Source organism: Ziziphus jujuba, chromosome 2 (assembly GCF_031755915.1).
Source record: "Ziziphus jujuba cultivar Dongzao chromosome 2, ASM3175591v1".
NCBI lineage: Eukaryota > Viridiplantae > Streptophyta > Magnoliopsida > Rosales > Rhamnaceae > Ziziphus > Ziziphus jujuba.
The window spans coordinates 13,889,285-13,909,975 of record NC_083380.1 but is presented as its reverse complement, the minus strand read 5'-3'; the positions used below and the strand labels follow the sequence as shown (position 1 = coordinate 13,909,975).

The 20,691-nt window shown below is 30.1% G+C and overlaps 2 protein-coding genes across 3 annotated transcripts; one reads left to right on the top strand and one right to left on the bottom strand.

Annotated features, from left to right (window-relative positions):
• Nucleotides 1-12,507: 12,507 nt before the first annotated feature.
• On the top strand, nucleotides 12,508-18,280 carry LOC107418715 (alpha-dioxygenase 2). Of its 2 annotated transcripts, none has more exons than XM_025073609.3 (10): nucleotides 12,508-12,758; nucleotides 13,143-13,403; nucleotides 15,125-15,274; nucleotides 15,472-15,605; nucleotides 15,922-16,135; nucleotides 16,252-16,397; nucleotides 16,518-16,745; nucleotides 16,930-17,132; nucleotides 17,243-17,486; nucleotides 17,801-18,280. In XM_025073609.3, the coding sequence occupies exons 1-10, from the start codon at nucleotides 12,723-12,725 to the stop codon at nucleotides 18,024-18,026; spliced, it is 1,842 nt and encodes a 613-aa protein (XP_024929377.3). In that variant the 5' UTR covers nucleotides 12,508-12,722; the 3' UTR covers nucleotides 18,027-18,280. The 2 variants fall into 2 exon arrangements, with proteins under 2 accessions (XP_024929377.3, XP_015882907.4); XM_016027421.4 differs by lacking the exon at nucleotides 12,508-12,758 and adding an exon at nucleotides 12,777-12,979.
• Nucleotides 18,003-19,019, bottom strand: LOC132800439 (uncharacterized). Its single transcript, XM_060814087.1, has 2 exons — nucleotides 18,521-19,019; nucleotides 18,003-18,139 (listed from the first exon to the last, which is right to left on the bottom strand). Exons 1-2 carry the CDS (start codon nucleotides 18,929-18,931, stop codon nucleotides 18,059-18,061), a joined length of 492 nt encoding a protein of 163 aa, XP_060670070.1. The 5' UTR covers nucleotides 18,932-19,019; the 3' UTR covers nucleotides 18,003-18,058.
• Nucleotides 19,020-20,691: the final 1,672 nt, after the last annotated feature.

Here is a 20,691-nt window from a genome sequence, read left to right as displayed (position 1 = left end):
GAAATCTAGCGCAGAGGGGTTAAAAAAAACTGAAAACCCGACTATTTGTTTGCTTGCTTTTATGTTGGATCTATGAAAATAGGCCCACTTACACAAACATCTGTCGGAGCCATTTGGTCTTCTTTAACGGGTCTCCTTTATGCTTATGAGTTTTTCTTTCTAAACTCCAAAATGTTTATACTTTTTTATATAAAATCAAAAATTAAAAAAAAAAAAAAAAAAAAAACGTTTTGACATTTGATTAAACATTTATATTTTATCTTAAACATTTTTCTTTTCTTCCTACACGACCAAAGCAGATGAAAGCTGGTGGCTACCCACAAACGAACTCTGAAAATTTATAAAAAAAGAAAAAAGAAAAAAAATTTGAAAGAGAAATAAAAGAGTCAAAAGAGGCTTTTGGATTTTTTGGTAAATTGGGTTTTTTGGGTAAAGTTACATGAATTGGAAGTGGAGGGAAATATTTGGGTGGCCTAAAAAGAACTTCCCTAGGCTTTTATGCTTTCATGTTGGATCTCAGAAAGAAGGCCCACTAAGACCATAACATAATCAGCAGCCCTTTAAAGGAAAATTTTAGTTTGGGGTTAATGTTGGGCCTTTTGTATCCTTTTTTGGAATTTTAAGCATAATACATTATAGTTTCTAACATTTTTTACATTTTATCTGTCGCATGGAATTCAATTAGTATTTCATCGTTATTTAACAAAAGAAAATGAAAATGGAATTCACTTATTATCAGCACAACCTTGAAGTTCGTAAATAGTGCAATATCAGTTTAAACCTTTACTCCATGTTAAACAGAATTTTAAATTTTCATTTTGATTATATCTCAAAATAGAAAGAGAATCTCCTCACATGCAATGCATATGTACTTTAATAATTAAAAGTTTATTATCTAAAAGTTTTCAACTGATGTTACATTATTTACAAACTTTACAAAACATGCTAATTCAACACTATAAAAAGTAGAGTGCAAATATGCTTAAACTATATAAGACATCGATGCCAACATTATTACTATTATTATTATTGTTATTATTATTTTTTTGGGATTCATGATAAGAGGAAAGAAAAAATTGGTATGCCTTTTGTCCAAAGAGATAATGTTACTCGTGACAATGCAACTAACAGTATCAAATTACTAACAAAAGAAAAGGCATGCATCAGTATTCTTGCTGGGACAAACCGTGGCAAAGTTTTGCTTAGACAATGACTCAAAATTTGGATTATTTTTGGATTCATGGGTTTAGCTAAAGCAAATATGACATTGTGATATGTTGTCTCAGTTTTAAAGCTTTTACTCCATAATTGACTTTTACTTCAAATGATGACTATGTTTTTCACCTATCTATAAACTTTAAAGATAATACATGTATATATATATATATATATATATATATAAACAATACCAAATTAAAAATCATTTTACTATCGTTTGGATAATTTTTTCTCATTTCAATAAATTTCAATTTTTAAACAGTACAAATAGCTGACTAATTAGTATTATCATTCATTAATGCTGAGTTAATCTCTCAAACTAAAAAAATAAAAAGTAGAAAACCATAAACATAAATGTAAACATTTCAAAATTGTTTACTAAATAGCTTGTGTAAATATTGATTGACCAAACCCGATAGACAAAATCAATGAATAAATAAAAGAGAGAGAAAAATTAATCATAATCTATAAACTGACAACACATTTATAAGTCTGTTGATGTAGTCCACAAACTGATATCACCTTTCTTAATCTCTGCTGACTTTTGCAGGAATATCAGAAATTAAATATTCATTGATTAATTGTTCCGAATTGACATTCAAGTCTTGTTGATTTTTTGGCAAAATGAAAGGTAAGACGATACTATAGATGTAATTGACTTGAAACCAAAAAAACAAAATAATAATAATAAAAAAAATCCAATATAGTAGATGCATTACTAATAATAATTTGATCATTTTATTTATAATAAGCTTATTCCTTATTACCATGCCATGTAATGATACTTATATATATAATAAATTAAATCAATTTACTGTTTTGCAAGCAATAATCTAGAATTTGAGTAACCGAATATGAATATGTATATGTATATGTATATATAGATAAATAAACGAGTAACATTTAGAAAGAAAAAATGATGATATGTTAAAAATATGTTTTTATCTAAAGTTTAAAAATTTAATATTTATGAAAATATCAAAAGTTCAAATAATGAAAATTATCGAATATCAATAAAACTTATATAAAAATGATAAAAATTGATATAAATTTATTGAAAAAATATAAATTTTTATTGAAACTTTAAAATTATATTATTTAATTAATTAATAATAAAATTAACTAGAAAATTTACAAAAATATTGAATGGATATTGTATTTTTCTTAATTAATTGATTTATAATAAACATTAGTGATGATAAATATACTATTATTAATAAAAAATACATAAAATACATATTTGATAAAATAATTTATTAAGTAATATATATAAAATAATTATTACAGTTATATTATATTTCATAAATGTCATTTTAATGCCATAAAAAATTTCCGGATGGTTAGAAATTATTAGTCTCTTTATTATTTTAATTTATGTGAAATGGAAAAAATAATTATTAAAATATGTATTTCTTTAATAATTTTGTATATAATTACTAATATGTCAACAATATGAATATTTAACAATTAAGTTTGTAGATAATATATTTTCCGTATATCATTTAATTTTTATCTACATTATAATTTTAATCTATTTTATAATATTTATACAAATATTAAATTTATTAATGTAAAAAATATAATAATAGATAGGTAAATTTGTAATTTAGGATACTAATTTTTTTAAAAAAATATGATAGGTAGGCTTATTTAATATAATTTTGAACATTGTTTGTTAAATATTAATTTTTTTATTTTTATTTGTTTAATTGTTGAAAGGCAATTAATAGGTAAAAAGAACCTATCAATAATGTTAATTTGGTAAAAAGCATAATAAACTTCAATAATATTTATAAAATGTTATGATAAAAATTTAAAAAAATATATCATAGATTTTTTTAAAATTTCTATAAAAAATTTTAAAATTTTAATGAAAAATATGAATTTGTTAACTAAATTATAAAAGATTTAATGTGGATATTATGACAGAAATTTTTATAAAAATTATAAAAAAATTAAATATTTTAATGAATATTATAGAAATTATATTTGTTTTTATTTCTTTTTCATATATTAAAAAAATAAAAATTTCACAGAAATTTAATAGAAAATTTCAATTTTTTACACTATATTTTTAACATAACACGATAAAATATTTACATAGTAAATGGATGATATATACCATTTCAATTAATTATTTAAATCTAAAGATCTAACCAACAAGCAGCAACTATCAGCATTTGCAACCTTTGCCCAACAGAGCAAAATCCAATAAGCATCTATATATACTTGGAACTTGGAAGATATACATATATATTAAATAAAATAATTTTTCTAGGGAAGCCAAAATCTTATATAATAAAATAAATACTAGTGGTCCTCATTAATATCCGTGGAGAAAAAAGTAAAACAGATTAAAATTCATGACCTATACCTATAACTCGAATTTATGATAATATTTCGACACTTAAAAAAACATACAGTAGATGACAAATTGGACAGTTCCAAATTAGGAGACTTTTATCGACGAACCATTTTATGGGGGGACTGAATGTAACATCAAACTACTCGTATTTAATAATAAGAGGATCTGCCAACCAACAATGACCCCTTATAAAAATATATGCATATAAATACACAACGGAAATGAGAATTAACTACAAAGTTTTTTTTTTTTTTCCTTTTCTTTTTTTTTTTAAAGGATAAAAAGAAAATATGAATGCTAAATTGAATACAATTTCAAATTTTATTTGTTTATTTTTTTAAATTTATATTTATTTAAAAAATTTCTAACAAACTGTAATTTTTACTAATTAACATTTGATATACGCAAATTACAGATAATTAGGCAAAACAAATTAAAAAAAAAATCAAATGAGACCTAATTTTGGTAAATTATTGGAGAAAAATGCCCTGTTAGGAATAACAATTTAAAAAGACAAAATTTATAAATACAAAACCGTTGAAAGGATGATGTATAGTGTAACAAACAATCGGATATTCAATAATTATTTTATAAGATGTGTATTAATTTTAGCTTCTTCTTTTTCTTTTTTTTTTTTTTTGTATTGTACAATACAATATATATATATATATATATATATATATATATATATATATAATGTAGCTCAATATACATGTCAGGACCCGTCCAACATTTCGTACCGGAACCCTAGACAAGCTTTGATCCCAGGAAAATCCTACCAGATCCTCCAACGGAAAATCCGACAGAACCTCCCATAAGGGTTGGACTTACCACAAATTACCTGCACTGAAAACACACTTCTATATTCATCCCCTTATTCCTCCCACAATACTACAAATTGATTCCACAATTTTACAGCACTTCACAGGAATAACAGCAATCCAATGCATAAATAATACATAGGTGTCCAGAACAGTATACAGAGCTTCATGAAGTACTATTTAATAGAAAATACAACAAAGATGAAGGAAATATTACAACTGAATTGAACGAGTACAAAGGTACTTTTCGAACTACGATAGCGACGGAGATTTGGTTCGCTCCGGAAGAACGCCTACCACCCCTTGCACTTAAAGGAACAGAATTTAAAAACGTGAGATGCTAATCATCTCAGTGAGTGACCCTATCTACTGAACACTTTTAATATTAATTATATAACAAATAAGGAAATTTAATTTAATACCGACAATTAAATAGGTAAATAAATAATAACAGTTGAAAGTAATAATTTCTCTCAAAACTCTCACTAATCACTCCGTTGGAAATGTTCCTTTTTTAAAACATTTTCACAAAATTCGATATTCGTATTTCTCGAAAACCAAGAGATCAATAATTTAATAACAATAAATAAATAAATACCCCAAATATAGTTAAAATGTAAATAAATATAATAAATAATTTTTGAACACTTTGGGGTTTGAAATTTTATCTGAAAATTTATACTTGATGCACCACACCATATACCAGTGATGCCCTCCGATACCCAGCGTCCCGAGCACCGACTGGCCGGGGGGGGGGGGGGGGGTTAAAGAGAGAAACTTGCAAACGGCATTTCGGCATCCCGACAGTACCGCTGCTGAAACCGTTATCCCGGCCAAGGAGGGGGGCGCCTGTGACCAATATCAAACTTGCCTGCCCACGGTCCAATGACAACTCACGGGAGACATAATACTTGCGCGCTAACCACATATATACCGGAACACCAATATTGTATGAGTGCGTCTAAAATAATTACTAAATTAATTATAACCGTACCGTTTTTCCAAAATTACCGTGTGAAATATACCAATTTTCAAATTTACCATTCCACATGTTTTCCTTGAACAAACCCGGTACGATAACATCGATAACAATAAAATAATAATTTTTCTTATAACACGAGGTTCAACGAATAATATACCACGGGCATAATTATAAAGATTAAACCACCAATTTAAACAAATATTTTCACAAAATATTTAAACCAATTATGCCCGAAAACAATATTAAAACCACATACGATTTATTATTGAAAATACCTTACTCATGCATAATAAATAAAATTAAATCACAATAAAATAATAATTAAATTGCACCACATAAGCATAATTCCAAATATCAATTAAGCACCAATTAAATATAATTAATTGTCCAAAAATATTTTTTTAAGGTGGGTCACTCACCTTAAGTGCGTATATCAGCTAAGATCCTCCACATGATCAACTCCACTACCCACACGCGCACCTAAAACATCCACAGTACACCAACCAAATATATTAATATTTTAATCAAGTAACTCCCAAATGGGTACCCGGGGAGCGAACACAAATGACAACTAAAAATTACGAGTAATATACCGAATCAAAGCTTGAGTGATGAGGATCACGGATTCGGTCTTACTTCTCGGAGATAGGACCCGAGGTGGCCGAAATCTCATCGAAAAGCTTTCGGGATTCAACTCCTCAATTCTCCCAAACCGTGGGAAATTGGAGGAAAAGGACGCCGGATTTGGATTCAAGAGGTCGAAATTAGTGGACAGGGACCGGCGGTGCAACTGAATACTCGCTGGAACAGTGACTTCCGTCGAGCCGCCGCGGTCACCGGCAACCGTCGCCGGCGGTGGCGCGTGCGGTGGCCGATGGCTGAGATTTTTGGAGGTTTTGTAAATTCTCGGAGATCGGACCCGAGGTGGCCGAAATCTCATCGGAAAGCTTTCAGGATTCAACTCCTCAATTCTCCCAAACCGTGGGAAATTGGAGGAAAAGGACGCCAGATTTGGATTCAGGAGGTCGAAATTAGTGGACAGGGACCGGCGGTGCAACTGGATACTCGCCGGAACAGTGACTTCCGGCGAGCCACCGCGGTCACCCGCAACCGTCACCGGCGGTGGCGCGTGCGGTGGCCGATGGCTGAGATTTTTGGGAGTTTTGTAGATCGAAGGGAGAGGATTCCAACGGGACCGGCGGTGAGGCAAACGCAGGCCGGACAGCGAAGAGATCAGGGTTTGAAGGTTTTCGACGCCTCGCCGGAAAATACTTCGATCCCGGCGCATCGGAGGTCCGGTGGCCTTGAAATTTGGTGGGTAGGCCAGAATTGCCACGGGTGAGAGACTGGTCAGGCGCCTGTGGCTTGAAAGTGGCCGGAAACGGGTCAACGGCGGTGGCCGGAGGTGGAGGGGAAAAATCGCTGCCGAGCTTCACCGGCTCGGTCTGGGCACGTCCGGTGACCGGCGATCGTGAAATTTCGGGGTTCGGCCGGAAATAGGAAGGCGCTCCCGTCTGGGCGGCGCGTGTAGCAAGGATCGGCCGAAACATTTGTCGAGTCCGGCGGCCGGTCGTTTCTCTCTCTCCCTCTCTCTCTCTTTCTCTCTCCTCCCCGACGTTTTTGGCAAATAAAAGCCACTGTGGGTGACACTGTTCACCCACGTGGACCAATCAGGTGACGACACGTGGTGTTACTGTGCACTTAAGCCAGATATAATAAAATATTACGGTATCCGACGAACTTCACACATCCATAACTTTTTTACCAGACGTCCAATTTAAGCGTGCCGCTAATCTATGAACTCGTATCGACAAGTACTTTACAACCATACAAAAGTCAAAACAAAATTACACAACAATGAAAAGTCAACTCCCGGCATCTTTTGGACAGTTTGCACCTCGACTTGTTTTGGCCATAACTTTCAAACCGTAGCTTCGTTTTTTACGTGCTACTAGTCTACAAACTCAGAGCATCATGCACTTTGCCACGGTACCATGGTCAACTAGAAATTTCAACTGGAACAAAAAATCAATTTTTGACTCACTCGATCAACGATCAACATCGATCAACGTGTATGAATTTCGATATGATTTGGGTCGGGGTGTTACAATACATATCCTATAGAGTGATCAATTAATATTTACCAAAATAGAATATAGAATATTTTTGTATGTTTCCATTGGTCATGAAATATCATATTATATTCTATATTTCGGAGAGCGTGAGAACAAGCTAAAAGTCTCTTCTAAAAAAAATAATAATAATAAATAAAATAAAATAAAACAAAAAAAACACCAACGTTTATACTTCTTTACTTATGATTAGACTTGATAATAATAATGAAGCATTGAAGTGTTAATTCTTTTTTTCTTTTTTTCTTTTTTTGTTCCTTTGAAGCATTAATTGATAATGAAGTCGATATGTACTTTAGGAGACTCTCTCAATTCTCATCACGAAAGGAATTTAGATTGGATAAAGTTATATGAGTTTTATGTATGATTAATTTTATATATTTATACTAAACTTACAATAAAAGGTTCCATCATAAATAATGTGAGAACTTTTGTAGTTTAAAAAGGCAAGATGTCATAGTTTAGAAAGTAAAGTAATATTAATCAAAAAGGCAGCCGCTGCTTATCCATGTATTTTCAATCTTGCAGTTCTCCTTAATGTTGAATCCACGACAATTCGTGATGTTTTGTGTCCAATCAGGTTTTTAATGAGAATTATTTTCAGATTCATAAGTGGCTATTCAGTTAATTAATGGTTGTGAGCTTTATTTGGGTATTGATTGTTTTCTGGTTTGTGAACTTAAGTATATGTTAAAGCAGTATGGTAGTTTTAAGATTTATTTTACTAATAGGCAGAATAATTTTGTTGCTCATATAATTGCACAACATGCAGTAACTTAATTAAGTAAGTTTCATTCCTAGATGGAAGAGGGGCCTGAATAGTTAAATGAGATCATTCTAACTGATATTTGTAATTTTGAATCTTCTTAATAAATTATCTCTTCTTGCAAAAATAAATAATAATAATAATAATAATAATAAAAATAAAAATGACCGAAAGAAAAATGTTATCAAGAGGAATGATAATATTAATGTACACCTGCAATTAGGACCATAAATTTATTTTTACTTTTTTGTTTTTGCAAGAGGACCATAATTGTTTAAAAGGTTTATATTATTTTACATTCCAAACTATGATACAAAATTTTCTCACATTGATTTGCCACCAAAAATATTGCTTGTGTGCCACTTTAGTTTAATAAGCACTTAAATTTGATAATTTTTAAATAGAATTTAATTAAAATTTAATTACATGCTACCCTTCAAATTTTGTATGGAAGCAGTATTTTTATCGAAGCAGTATTTTTATGTTTTATTTAATTTTAATAGGGTTGGATTAATTTGACCAAATTTATTTATTCATTTATTTTTTAAAAAACATTGCACGATTAGACTAAAATGATAAAAAAAAAAAATAGTACATAAGACAAATCGCAACATATTATTGTTTAGGAGATAAAATGATATTAGTTTTTTATTTTTTATTTTTTGGTAAATGATATTAGCTTTTAATAATAACAAAACGTTGTTGATAATTGTAATGTCAATATCAAGACTAAGTTGTCAATCGAAATCAGCTAGAAAAGGCATTAAAAAGGTTTATTTTCTTAAATTGTCTTTTTAACACCCCACCAACGAAAATATTATTTTCTAAATGGGATGAGTGCAAATATTTTATCAGTTTAGGGGTACTTAAGGATAAAAATTAGATAAAAAGGTTGGGATATCATCTTCTTAATTTGGTCATTGGAAAATGACAATAGTACCAACCATTTATATTCATAGCAATACCAACCATTTATATTCATAGCAATAATGATTAATGTCTAAGCAAAACGAGAATAATGCACCTAATACTATTTTATTTCCCTCATTTACCAAATGTCGTTTAGCAAATGAACTGCACATATATAAGCAGTACTCTGATTTATTTTATTTTTTTATTTTATTCTCATGATGCTGTAAAAGAGGAACAAACATGCCACATGAATTTGTAGACCCATGACCAGAGTTGCTAATCTTTTTAATTAATATTTTTCTCTTTTTCTGAAAAAATAAAAATAAAAATAAAATTGCTAGATTCATAAATGGTGGGCTGCTGATTCTACTCATGATTTGCTTTTAGTTTCCCATCATTTAACATCCGTCGAATTCGAAGATATGATTTTTTATTTTCTAACTATCAAAGTGGAAATATATTTATTTTATCCTATCTTTTTCGTATTATCGCTTGCATGGTCCACCATATTAATTTCTCTTTCTCATATATAAAATACTTGGTACAAATTAAGTCTTTGGTATTGAAATTTATTTGGAAAAAAATGATAAAGGAAAAAAAAAGTCACGGGTTGATCATGACATTAAAGTGGAAAGAATTCATTAGGTTATATAGTTAGGATATGTGTGTGAAGAAAGATGTTTCAATTTATAAAATTAAGATTATCCTTCCTATTTTTCCAATTTGGTTAATTAAAACACATTATTTGATTAATTTTTTTTTCAAAAAATAGAAGCACTAATGATTTATTTTTAGCATGTTGTTAATTTAGAGAAATTTAATAAATTAATATATATATCAATCCTAATTGAATTGAATATGTATATATATATATATATATATATATCAATCCTTTAAATATAGAGACTTAAATTTATCTTTAGCCATTAGAATGCTTTAAGGGTAGATACTTAAAATATTGGTGAACTATTTTATGATTATAATGAAACATTAAAATCAAAATAAATTTTGTATGGACTTGGATAAACCCCTCTCAATCTTTAAAGCAATTCAAATCAATAAAAAAATGTTATAATATTAAAATTTCTATATATATAATATAATTTCTACAGTGATTGAGGTTGTCCCTTTTTTTGGTAGGAGCTTGCGGCCTATTACCAATTATAGGAGCAAACTGTCTGTCTGTGTATATATTTTATATATTTATAGGTAAATATTTTTATATCTACATAAAAAAACAACTATATATATATATATATTCAATTCCGATATAATTATTTTGATTTTATAAAATTATGATATAGATCAAATTAATCAAAATATATTGATCATTTTAACATAATATTTTTAATTATATTTTAACATTATAAAATTAAAATATTATAACCCTAATAACAACTTACATGCCAGTATGGACAAAAAATTAAAAATTAAAAAATATCCTGAGTCCAATCAAGAGGGAAAGAGAGAGGTTCCGAGTTGTTATTACAAAACAATGTGTTCATTAAATGAAACAAGCATGAGAGAGAGAAATAGACTCCTTAAGTCCAAGCCTTTCTTCTTTTTTGTATACATATTTATTTATGAAATGACTGACGGCCAACATTTTGAAGTACTTCAAGCATCGCAAGTTGCTTTATTGCGGGATTCTCTAACCAGTACGCTTCATTACCATCAATTGTACCAGAAGCAATATCCCAAGTTTGAATATATCAAGGATACTATATAGATAATTGGTTTTCAATAACTAGTCTATATACTTGCAACATTATAATGGTAGACGATCGTACACATAACAATATATTATTTAAAACTAAAAGGAACCTGAAAACGTATATTATGGATATATGAATTAAGAAAAATTAAAAATCTAATTGGATTGGTGAATCTAAGATTATTTGTCACGTCAATTTATTTCTCATTATAAATTGAGAGATATTTCCATAAGATCAATTTTGCTTGTGGCACACGTTAGGAAAATGAGTGTGCATTAATTTACATATTATATCAAATAATATATAACTACAAAATGGTTAAATTTTATTCAGGTAACATAATATAAAATATTAAGTAAACATAATATAAAATATTAAGTATTATACTAAATAATAGAATATATAAACATAAACATGACAACTTTATTCAAGAAACATGAAAATAAAATAATAGCATATAAGAATAAGTAAAGATTATAGAAAAGCCAGTATTAGATCAATGCTAGAATTGAACTTTATATCTTTAAGATGAATTTTTCCACCCTGTGTTCGTGGTTTTATGGCAATTGTTTTCCAATATATAACCATCTTTCTTAACAATAATAGTACTTCAAATCATCAAGATCAATGAATCAAACTTGACTTAAATTCCCCCACAAATTATGTAACACTTCATATACTTTAATTTATAAATATATGATTTTAAAATGAAATAATTTTTAAATAGGTAAAAAATAAATAGAATGAGTCTATTTATAAAAGTTAAAATAATATGTAACCAAAAAACATATCAATTTATAAAGATATATTTCTATATAAAAATACTTTCAAGTGATTAATAGATATCTTTATAAAGATAACATTTATTGTGAAATAATATAATTCTTTAAAAATGAAAAGGCACTTTTAATTTCTATTAAATATTGAAAAATTAATTAATGTAATTAAAATATTTTTCCAACAGAAAATTTTATAGACTACACCTTAATGAATAATCTAAAATCCGGATTACATTTTCAGATCTTCCATTATAAATTTGAGATAATTCCTATATCCCGTATCATATATGGATGGGCATGGTCTCTTATATTATTTGTGGTTTATTTAAGATGAATCTTAATGTCTAATTATATATAATTCATATTATATATATTATGTATACATATATATATATATATATATATATATATATATATATATAGTATTGATGAACATGGCCTCTCGTATTATTTATAATATGTTTGGATGTACAATTATATATAATTCATGTAATATATATTATGTTGAATTATATGTCATTGATGTGAGCCATAACGTGGGCCATGATGTACAACATAACATAACAAAATTTTATAAGTATAGCATTTAACTTTCTCCAGAAAGATAAGTTCTGTTAGGTCATGGAAGCTGTCTATTGAGCTGGAAAATAAATGCATATTTTCTGCAAATTTATAATTCAACCAGAAAATAAAAATTAAAAAAGAAAAAGGAAATGATACGTGAATGGAACAGATTAATACATGTCTCAACTATCCAACAAATTAACACTTGTAACATTTCCAGACATACCACGCAGCTCAGATGCTTTAATCTCTCTGTCTTTTTCTCTCTCACAGCCCACTCCACTAACAGAGACCTTCTATGCCCTCTCCGTTGGAGCCGTGTCAAAATTCACCAAAAAATGATAACAAATAAAAAATAAAGAAGAAGGAGATTTCAGCATTGAATGCAAAGGAATGGGCACAAAAATATAATTTCCATCTTCTAACTGTTCATGCAAAGCTGTACACACAGATTTACATTGTCCAACAATGACTTACCACTTTCCGTTTATGTATATATACATGGTAAGCTCTTTTCCTTTTTTCTCTCAATTATCCTAAACAGTAACCATAAAAAAGCAGCAAAAAAGTCCTTTACTTTTCTCCTAACACTTTACAAGAAACAAGCTTCTGAACAAAAACCCAAATATATGGCATTCTCCGTTTTCTCCTCGAAGTCCTTTGTTCACCCTCAGCTCCACAATATAGTGTCCAAAATGACTCTCCTCGACACCTTGCTGTTCTATGTTAGTTCTTCAACATTCTCTCTCCCTTTAATTTTTCATGTAATTAAACGTAAAAATTATCACGTTAGAATATCCTGATTACAAGTAGCTAAAGTCAGGATATTCTTGTGTGATCAAGATTTAGTAAAATATGTATGATTGAATGAATATTGTATATATGTAGGTTATACACTTTGTAGACAAGCTGGATTTGTGGCACAGACTTCCAGTTTTACTGGGACTAGCCTACTTGGGGATTAGGAGGCATTTGCATCAGCGTTATAATCTTTTGCATGCCGGAAAATTCACCGGAAATAAATACGATACAGAAGAGATTTCTTATCGGACCGCTGATGGAACTTGCAACCACCCTACTGATAATCTGATCGGCAGTCAGGGAACTCTATTCGGTCGGAACATGCCTCCATCCACTTCTCGGTATGGGGTACGTACGGAAATCTTTGTCCTTATCAAATTTTTCTTCAATTTTTTTTTAAAGAAAAAAATTCTTATAAGCATGAAGTACAGATAATGATAGAATATTTTAATAGTATTTTTTTTTTAAACGAAATTTTAGTCGTAGTTTTTTTTTTTTTTTTTTGAATGAAGTTTTAATGGAAGTTTGTAATCATAAAATAATAATAATAAAAGTCCATATAAAATCGTGGAATATAAATTGATAAACATTTTTTAAATAAAAATTTTAATTATTTCAATATCCATATTTGTATAAATATATTTGATTATGATTAACTCATTAATAAATTATTTATATTTACAGCTACAAAGTTATGGGCTCCTAAATACTTTTTCAAATGATAAAAATAGATATATATATATATATATATACATAATGACTATTTCATAGCAAGAACTAATAAATAAGAGAAGGATCAGAAATTCAGATAATTTGAAATGTAAAAAGATGAAAGAAAAAAGTCAAAGTCTTTGTTGACTGTTAAGGAGGAGATGTTTTTTTGAGCATTTTGAAGGCAATAAAAAGAACAATGTTATTTGTTATTGTTATTTGTTATTGGTGGTGACTACTATTATTATACAGTAAATTTATATATATATATATATAAATAAAAAAAATTTAAAGTAGATCTTTTATATATATATATATATATATATAAAAAATGATGATAATCAATACTTCAATAAAATAAAAAATGATGGTGGGGTGTTGTCAAATGCATCATAGTCAGCTCTGAAAAAGGTTACCAGAGGAGAATTATTAGTGGTGGACCCCACTGCATGCATTGCTCGGAGGTGGACCAAGAAAATGTTGCAAGTTGCATCCTGCACTTTTGCATGTCCAACATTGTTTTTAAGAAATTATTGGTCATCTTTTCGGCACAAATTTTGATCCACATATGTGCCTCTGTGGGGATGTGTGGATGAACATACAATCATCGTATATGTGCAGTTGTCTCCAAAAGAACCGTAAACGTGTTCTTAAAATTAATTATAATTATTGATTACAAGATTGAACAAAAATAATATTTTAAATCAATTCCAATAATTAGTTTAGGTTCCGTTTGCCTTTGCCATGGTATTATTTGATAACGGTTTCATTTTTGGTTTTTAATTTTTTCTAAATTTGCTCATTTTAAATATTAATTAGTAATAATTAAAATTTATTAACTGTCTTAATTAATTGTAAATTTAAAATTTTGGTATTTATCATTTTAAAAGATTATTATTAGTGGGACTATTGCTTATGTGGCAACTAATTGCTAAAAAATCTAATATAAGAAAGTGAACTTTAGTTTATCAGTGAATTAAATTTACATATGACATGTAAGTTTTAATATATTTTTTTCCTCTTTAAATTTATAGTTATTTAAGATACTTATCAAATTATAAAAACTATTAACCAACACTAGCAAACAATTTAAAGTAGGCTTGCTAATTACATGCAATTAAGTAGAAAAAAATCAATATATTAACAAACATTTACATCCTAATTAAGTTTAGTCCAATTTTTAAAACTAGTTCAGACAAATAAACTCCAATTTAGTTCCAAAGGCCAAATGGACCTAAAAGAGTAGGGATATTGATTCATATCACTCCAAGAAAAAAAAAAAAAAAGAACTATTAGAAATTTTAAGAAATAATTTATTCTAACAAAAAAGTTACCAAATTGTAATTCTATGGATACAGCTACTGGAGCCTCACCCAACAATTGTAGTCTCAAAGCTTTTGGCAAGGAAGAAGTTCATAGATTGTGGGAAGCAATTCAACATGATAGCCTGCTCATGGATACAGTTCATGATTCATGACTGGGTTGATCATTTGGAGGATACTGAACAGGTAATAACTCAACTAATAGCAATTGTCTTCAAAAATCATTTAACTTCTTGATAAATTAAATTAAAATAAACCATATATACAGTACATCCCATTTTTTCCTTTCCAAAAGTTTCTTTAACATCAATATTGTGCCAATTTTGGGCTTTACAGATAATGAGTTTTCTTTATATATAATGTTTGATGAACCATGAAAACAGGTGGAAATTAAAGCTGCTGAAGAAGTTGCTAGTGGTTGTCCATTGAAGTCATTCAAGTTCTTAAAGACAAAGAAAGTTCCCACTGGTTCAGCCCATATGAACACTGGATGTTTGAATTCAAGGACTCCTTGGTGGTAAATGTTCATAGCATCAAAGTCTTTGTTAGGATTCACAAAATTTTAAATTAGTGACATTTACCTTTTAATTCAACTAGATATTGGTAGTTGATACCCTATTTTTTTCAAGAATCTAGAAACCCTTAAATTTCGAAGGAATGTGAAACAGAGGATATAAAACATGAGTGAAAACAATAGGAAAAACCCAAAAGCTGAAAGATACTTTGAATACATTTTTTTCATACTTGAAATTTGAACTACTATGAAAAATATATTTTCCATGAAGAACAAGAATCATGCTAGGAGTAAATATTTTGAGTTGTTATGTAAGCAGGGATGGAAGTGTAATCTATGGGAATAATGAGGAGGGCATGAGAAGAGTGAGAACATTCAAAGATGGAAAGCTGAAGATCTCAGAAGACAATCTTCTTGAACATGATGAAAAGGGTATTCCAATCTCAGGTGATGTAAGGAACTGCTGGGCTGGATTTTCTCTTCTACAAGCCTTATTTGCCAGAGAACACAATGCTGTTTGTGACATGCTAAAAGTAAGTAAATGTTTTTTCATCATTCAATCTTTTTGCACATTGATGAATTTTATGGAAAATATATAAATATTTTGGATCTATATAGCTAATAATTTAGTGGGTATGCTTTGTTTTAGGCAAATTATCCAGATTTGGGTGATGAAAAGCTATATAGACATGCAAGACTGGTGACTTCAGCTGTAATTGCTAAAATCCACACCATTGATTGGACAGTGGAGCTTCTAAAGACTGATACTCTTCTAGCAGGGATGAGGATCAACTGGTAGATGAAAGAGTTTGAAAGTGTTAAACTTAAACGATAAGTCGTATAAAATACTGAGATTATCAGTTTATATTATTACGCTGTTGGCTAATAACAGTGTGTAAATTGTTTTTGGTGTAGGTATGGATTCTTGGGGAAGAGATTCAAGGATATGTTTGGACATATTTGTGGACCAATATTCAGTGGTTTGGTTGGAAATAAGAAGCCTAGAGACCATGGAGTTCCTTATTCATTAACTGAAGAGTTTGTGAGTGTATATAGAATGCATTCACTTCTACCTGATAAACTCATCCTCAAGGACGTCAAATCTACACCTTCAGAAGACAAATGCCCTCCAACACTTGAAGAGTATATCCCATATTACCCTCCTTCCAACTGTTTGATTATATGCATCACTTATATTAAGGCACCAATCACCATTCCATTTAAGAACATTTTTTTCACCTTCAATTTAGGCTCTTTTTTTTATTTTTTATTTTCTATTTTGTTCCTCTATTTTAAGAAATTGAAATTTAGCGGCAACAATTTTCAGGGTGCCTATGAGGGAGATGATAGGTAAAGAAGGAGAGAGAAGATTGTCAAAAATTGGAATGGAGCAAATGTTGGTATCAATGGGTCATCAACCAACTGGAGCTCTCACATTATGGAACTATCCATCATGGATGAGGAACCTTATTGCTCATGATATCAATGGAGAAGAAAGACCTGATCCAATTGACATGGCTGCCTTAGAAAGTAAACCATTTTTGTACCTTTTCAATGTCTTATCTTTATTTTGAAGCATTTCTGAGCCTCCATAGTTTTTCTGTTTTTCTCCTAATCACTCTTAAATGTTGGACTTGTAGTTTATAGAGATAGAGAGAGAGGAGTTGCGAGGTATAACGAATTCAGAAGAAACCTGCTAATGATTCCTATTAGCAAGTGGGAAGACTTGACAGATGATGAAGAAGTTGTTGAAGCTCTTCGAGAGGTTTATGGAGATGATGTGGAGAAGCTTGATTTGCAAGTTGGTCTACATGCAGAGAAGAAGATAAAAGGCTTTGCCATTAGTGAGACTGCTTTCTTCATCTTCCTACTTATCGCATCAAGGTATATTTCTTTATATTTTCTCACCCAAATCAATATATAATATATGGATATATACAAATTTGACCTCCTAAGAACTATCTTCCAACTTAACTAATAATAGGACATATGAAAGGACACAGGACGTGACAAATAGCTAGTGCTGCCATACCACAACTAGTTTATCAGTGTCAGCCATACAATTTGTCATGTCATTATGTCAACAATTATAAACTGAAAAATAGTTTGCACAAGAACATTTTTCTCTTTTTAAGTATAATATATATACACATTTGGCTTTGGATTCATAATATGCTTCTTTATATGTGATGGTGTAGGAGGCTAGAAGCTGATCGATTCTTCACAACCAACTTCAACTCCAAAACCTACACAGAGAAAGGACTTGAATGGGTAAACAAGACCGAGACATTGAAGGATGTGATTGATAGGCATTTTCCTGAAATGACAAAGAAGTGGATGAGGAGCTCTAGTGCATTCTCAGTCTGGGATTCATTGCCAACTCCTACAAATTACATACCTCTTTATTTCCGCCCTGCTCCTTGAAATTTTTTTATATGAACTTTTAGTGAGGAAATCTAATCATATATATATATATATGTCTTTTTTTCCTCCACATCAAGAAAACAGATTGTTTGGACTGAGAAGCTCCCTCCAGTCTGTATAGAAATTAAGAATACAAGTTCATATGATCAAAATCTCATATGCAATGCCAATTTACGAGTTTTAATGTAAGATAATGTATATATGTTTTTTAATGAATGAGATTTGGCTGTGGAATACATCAGCATTCAGCACAAAATTTCAAGTAATAGAAATCCTGAAAACAACTTACTATTTCTTCAGTTATAATGTTTCGCACTTGAAGTATCCCTTGATTTTGGTTGCAATATAATTTCATATTCAATTTCATTCTATGTTACTACTACGATTATAATGGCTAGTCATTCAAAAAAATTAATTTGTTAACAGAAATTGCTCTGATAATTGGTGTGAAAAAAACTTAAAAGAGATATTTCGATAATGGTTGAGAAACTAACCGCTGAATCCTTAGAAGCTGATGACTTCTTCATTGAAATTAACAGGACGCGAGGGTCCTTCTTCTGGGATAATGCTCTCCCGGTTCTTTTTTTGCAAGAAACTTGAAAATCTTTAAGAATTTTAACACGGTCCTTCAATTTTTTGTTCTGCTCAATTTTTGCTTCAATCTGAACCAACTTACTTCGCAGAAACCTCTGACAAGATCTATTCTTCTTAATAGCATCCATAAACATTTTTGCAGACTTTGGGAAACTTGAACAATTGGGAGGCAACGCCGATGGGTTGCAGGGATCTGATTGATGCCATTCAGTGGAAGCAGAAGGTTGCATTGCCAAATTTTCACCCAACCGGTGGGATGGATGTAGGACAATCATACTCAGAATCTGGAAACCTTTTACAACCATCAACATATAAGTTATTGGAAGTCTCCTTCTCTAAGGATATACCAGAAGCATGAACACGCTCCTCTTTCTCTGAAGAATTCTCTTTTCCATTGTCTAACGTATCTGGAATCATAAGTTATAAAATTTTAGAAAGAGCATAAAAGAGACATGGACAAGAAAACAAAAATCAATTAAAACCAGACAAAGAAAAATGGACAGAAGAGAGTGCATCCTTTGTGCATTATATTCGTCTAGAAAAAGATTGAATTTCTTCATTTGATCAGTCAAGAAAAAAGAATTCTTGCATATAAACATGGACTGAAGTATAAATTTTCAAAGCAAACGGTTAAAGTTATAATTTAAGAACTTCAAATTTGCAAATCGGGAACACATATTTGAGCAAGCATAAACTATAGGAACGCATTAGAACCACAAGGTAAAATGCCTAAACTAATATATTGATTTGATTATAATAGCAACAAAATGGGAAAAAATATTTAATGCATCGATCTGCAAGGTACATGTTTATGAAAAAAGAAGAGATGATTTACGATATGTTCATGCTTGTGTGTACCTGTGTGTGTGCTAGTTCTGTAAACGAATGCATGCAGAACTAAATCATAACGAATATGCTGTCAGAAACTGTCGTTGAGACAGGCAGTACCTAGCAAAGAAAGTCTGGCATTTGAGAATCATAACCACAAATTGAAAACAGTGTTAAAGATTACGAAATTGTCAGTTTTAATGAAAAGACTTCTTTTAGCACGAGCAGAGATTTCCTGAGGAAACAATTTGAAGCATTAAACCCATATGCTACCTAAAAAGTCAGTCTTTTACAAAATTCAATATCCAGTATCTACCATATCATACAACTGAAGCAGTTTAAAATTGAAATTAACAACAGCTCTTAAATTCAAACAACGAAACGCAAACGGTCCAAAATCCCTACATCCATGTAATTACATGGAATAAAGCAAACAAAAATTCAAGATATTACTAGCATACATGCGTTCTAAGTTTTGTTTGTGAGTACATTAGCATATAACTACATACTCTTACATACATATAAATTCACATATAAACGGATATACAAAGACCATACCATTATTGTAAGCCCCAAAACGCTTCTGAATTACACGCAGTGTTTCGAAATCATTATCTTCGAAATCATTAATCGAGAAGCGACACCTTATCTTGCGAAGCACCTGGACTTCATCTTCATCGGAGCTGGATTCTTGGGCGTCGAGAACCGATGAGTCGGCAGTGGCGGTGGCGGTGGTTGTTACATCAACAATTTTGAAGAGTTCAAATGCAGAGAACGAGTCTTGGGTTGATCAGTTAGAGTTACTGGAGTTTGGTTAATTTGTTAGCTTCCTATTTCTTTGATACTAGTTTCCTATTTTCTTGTATTAGTTTTCTATTTTCTTGCATTGAAACGTTGGGCTCCTTCTTTAAAAAAGCCTGCCAATTATTGAATAAAGTATTTCACTTGTCTTGTCTACGTTGGGAGGAGTTGGTCCCTCGAAGTACCAACACTTTTATTCATTATTTTTTCTTTGGTTCCCCGAAATATTCACACTTTTACTCTTTATTTATTTTTTTGAAAAAATAGACTTGATACTATATCATATTTTGGTGTCAGAGCTAAAATGAGCTGCAAGAAAGAGTTGAAAAATTATAAAAAAGTTTAGACGCTCTTGCTACTAGTAAAAAAGATCTGCTTTGTCATGTCACAAAGAGGTTGGAAAAGATGAGTTAGATGTTTTCAGGTAGGAATACTTAGGAAA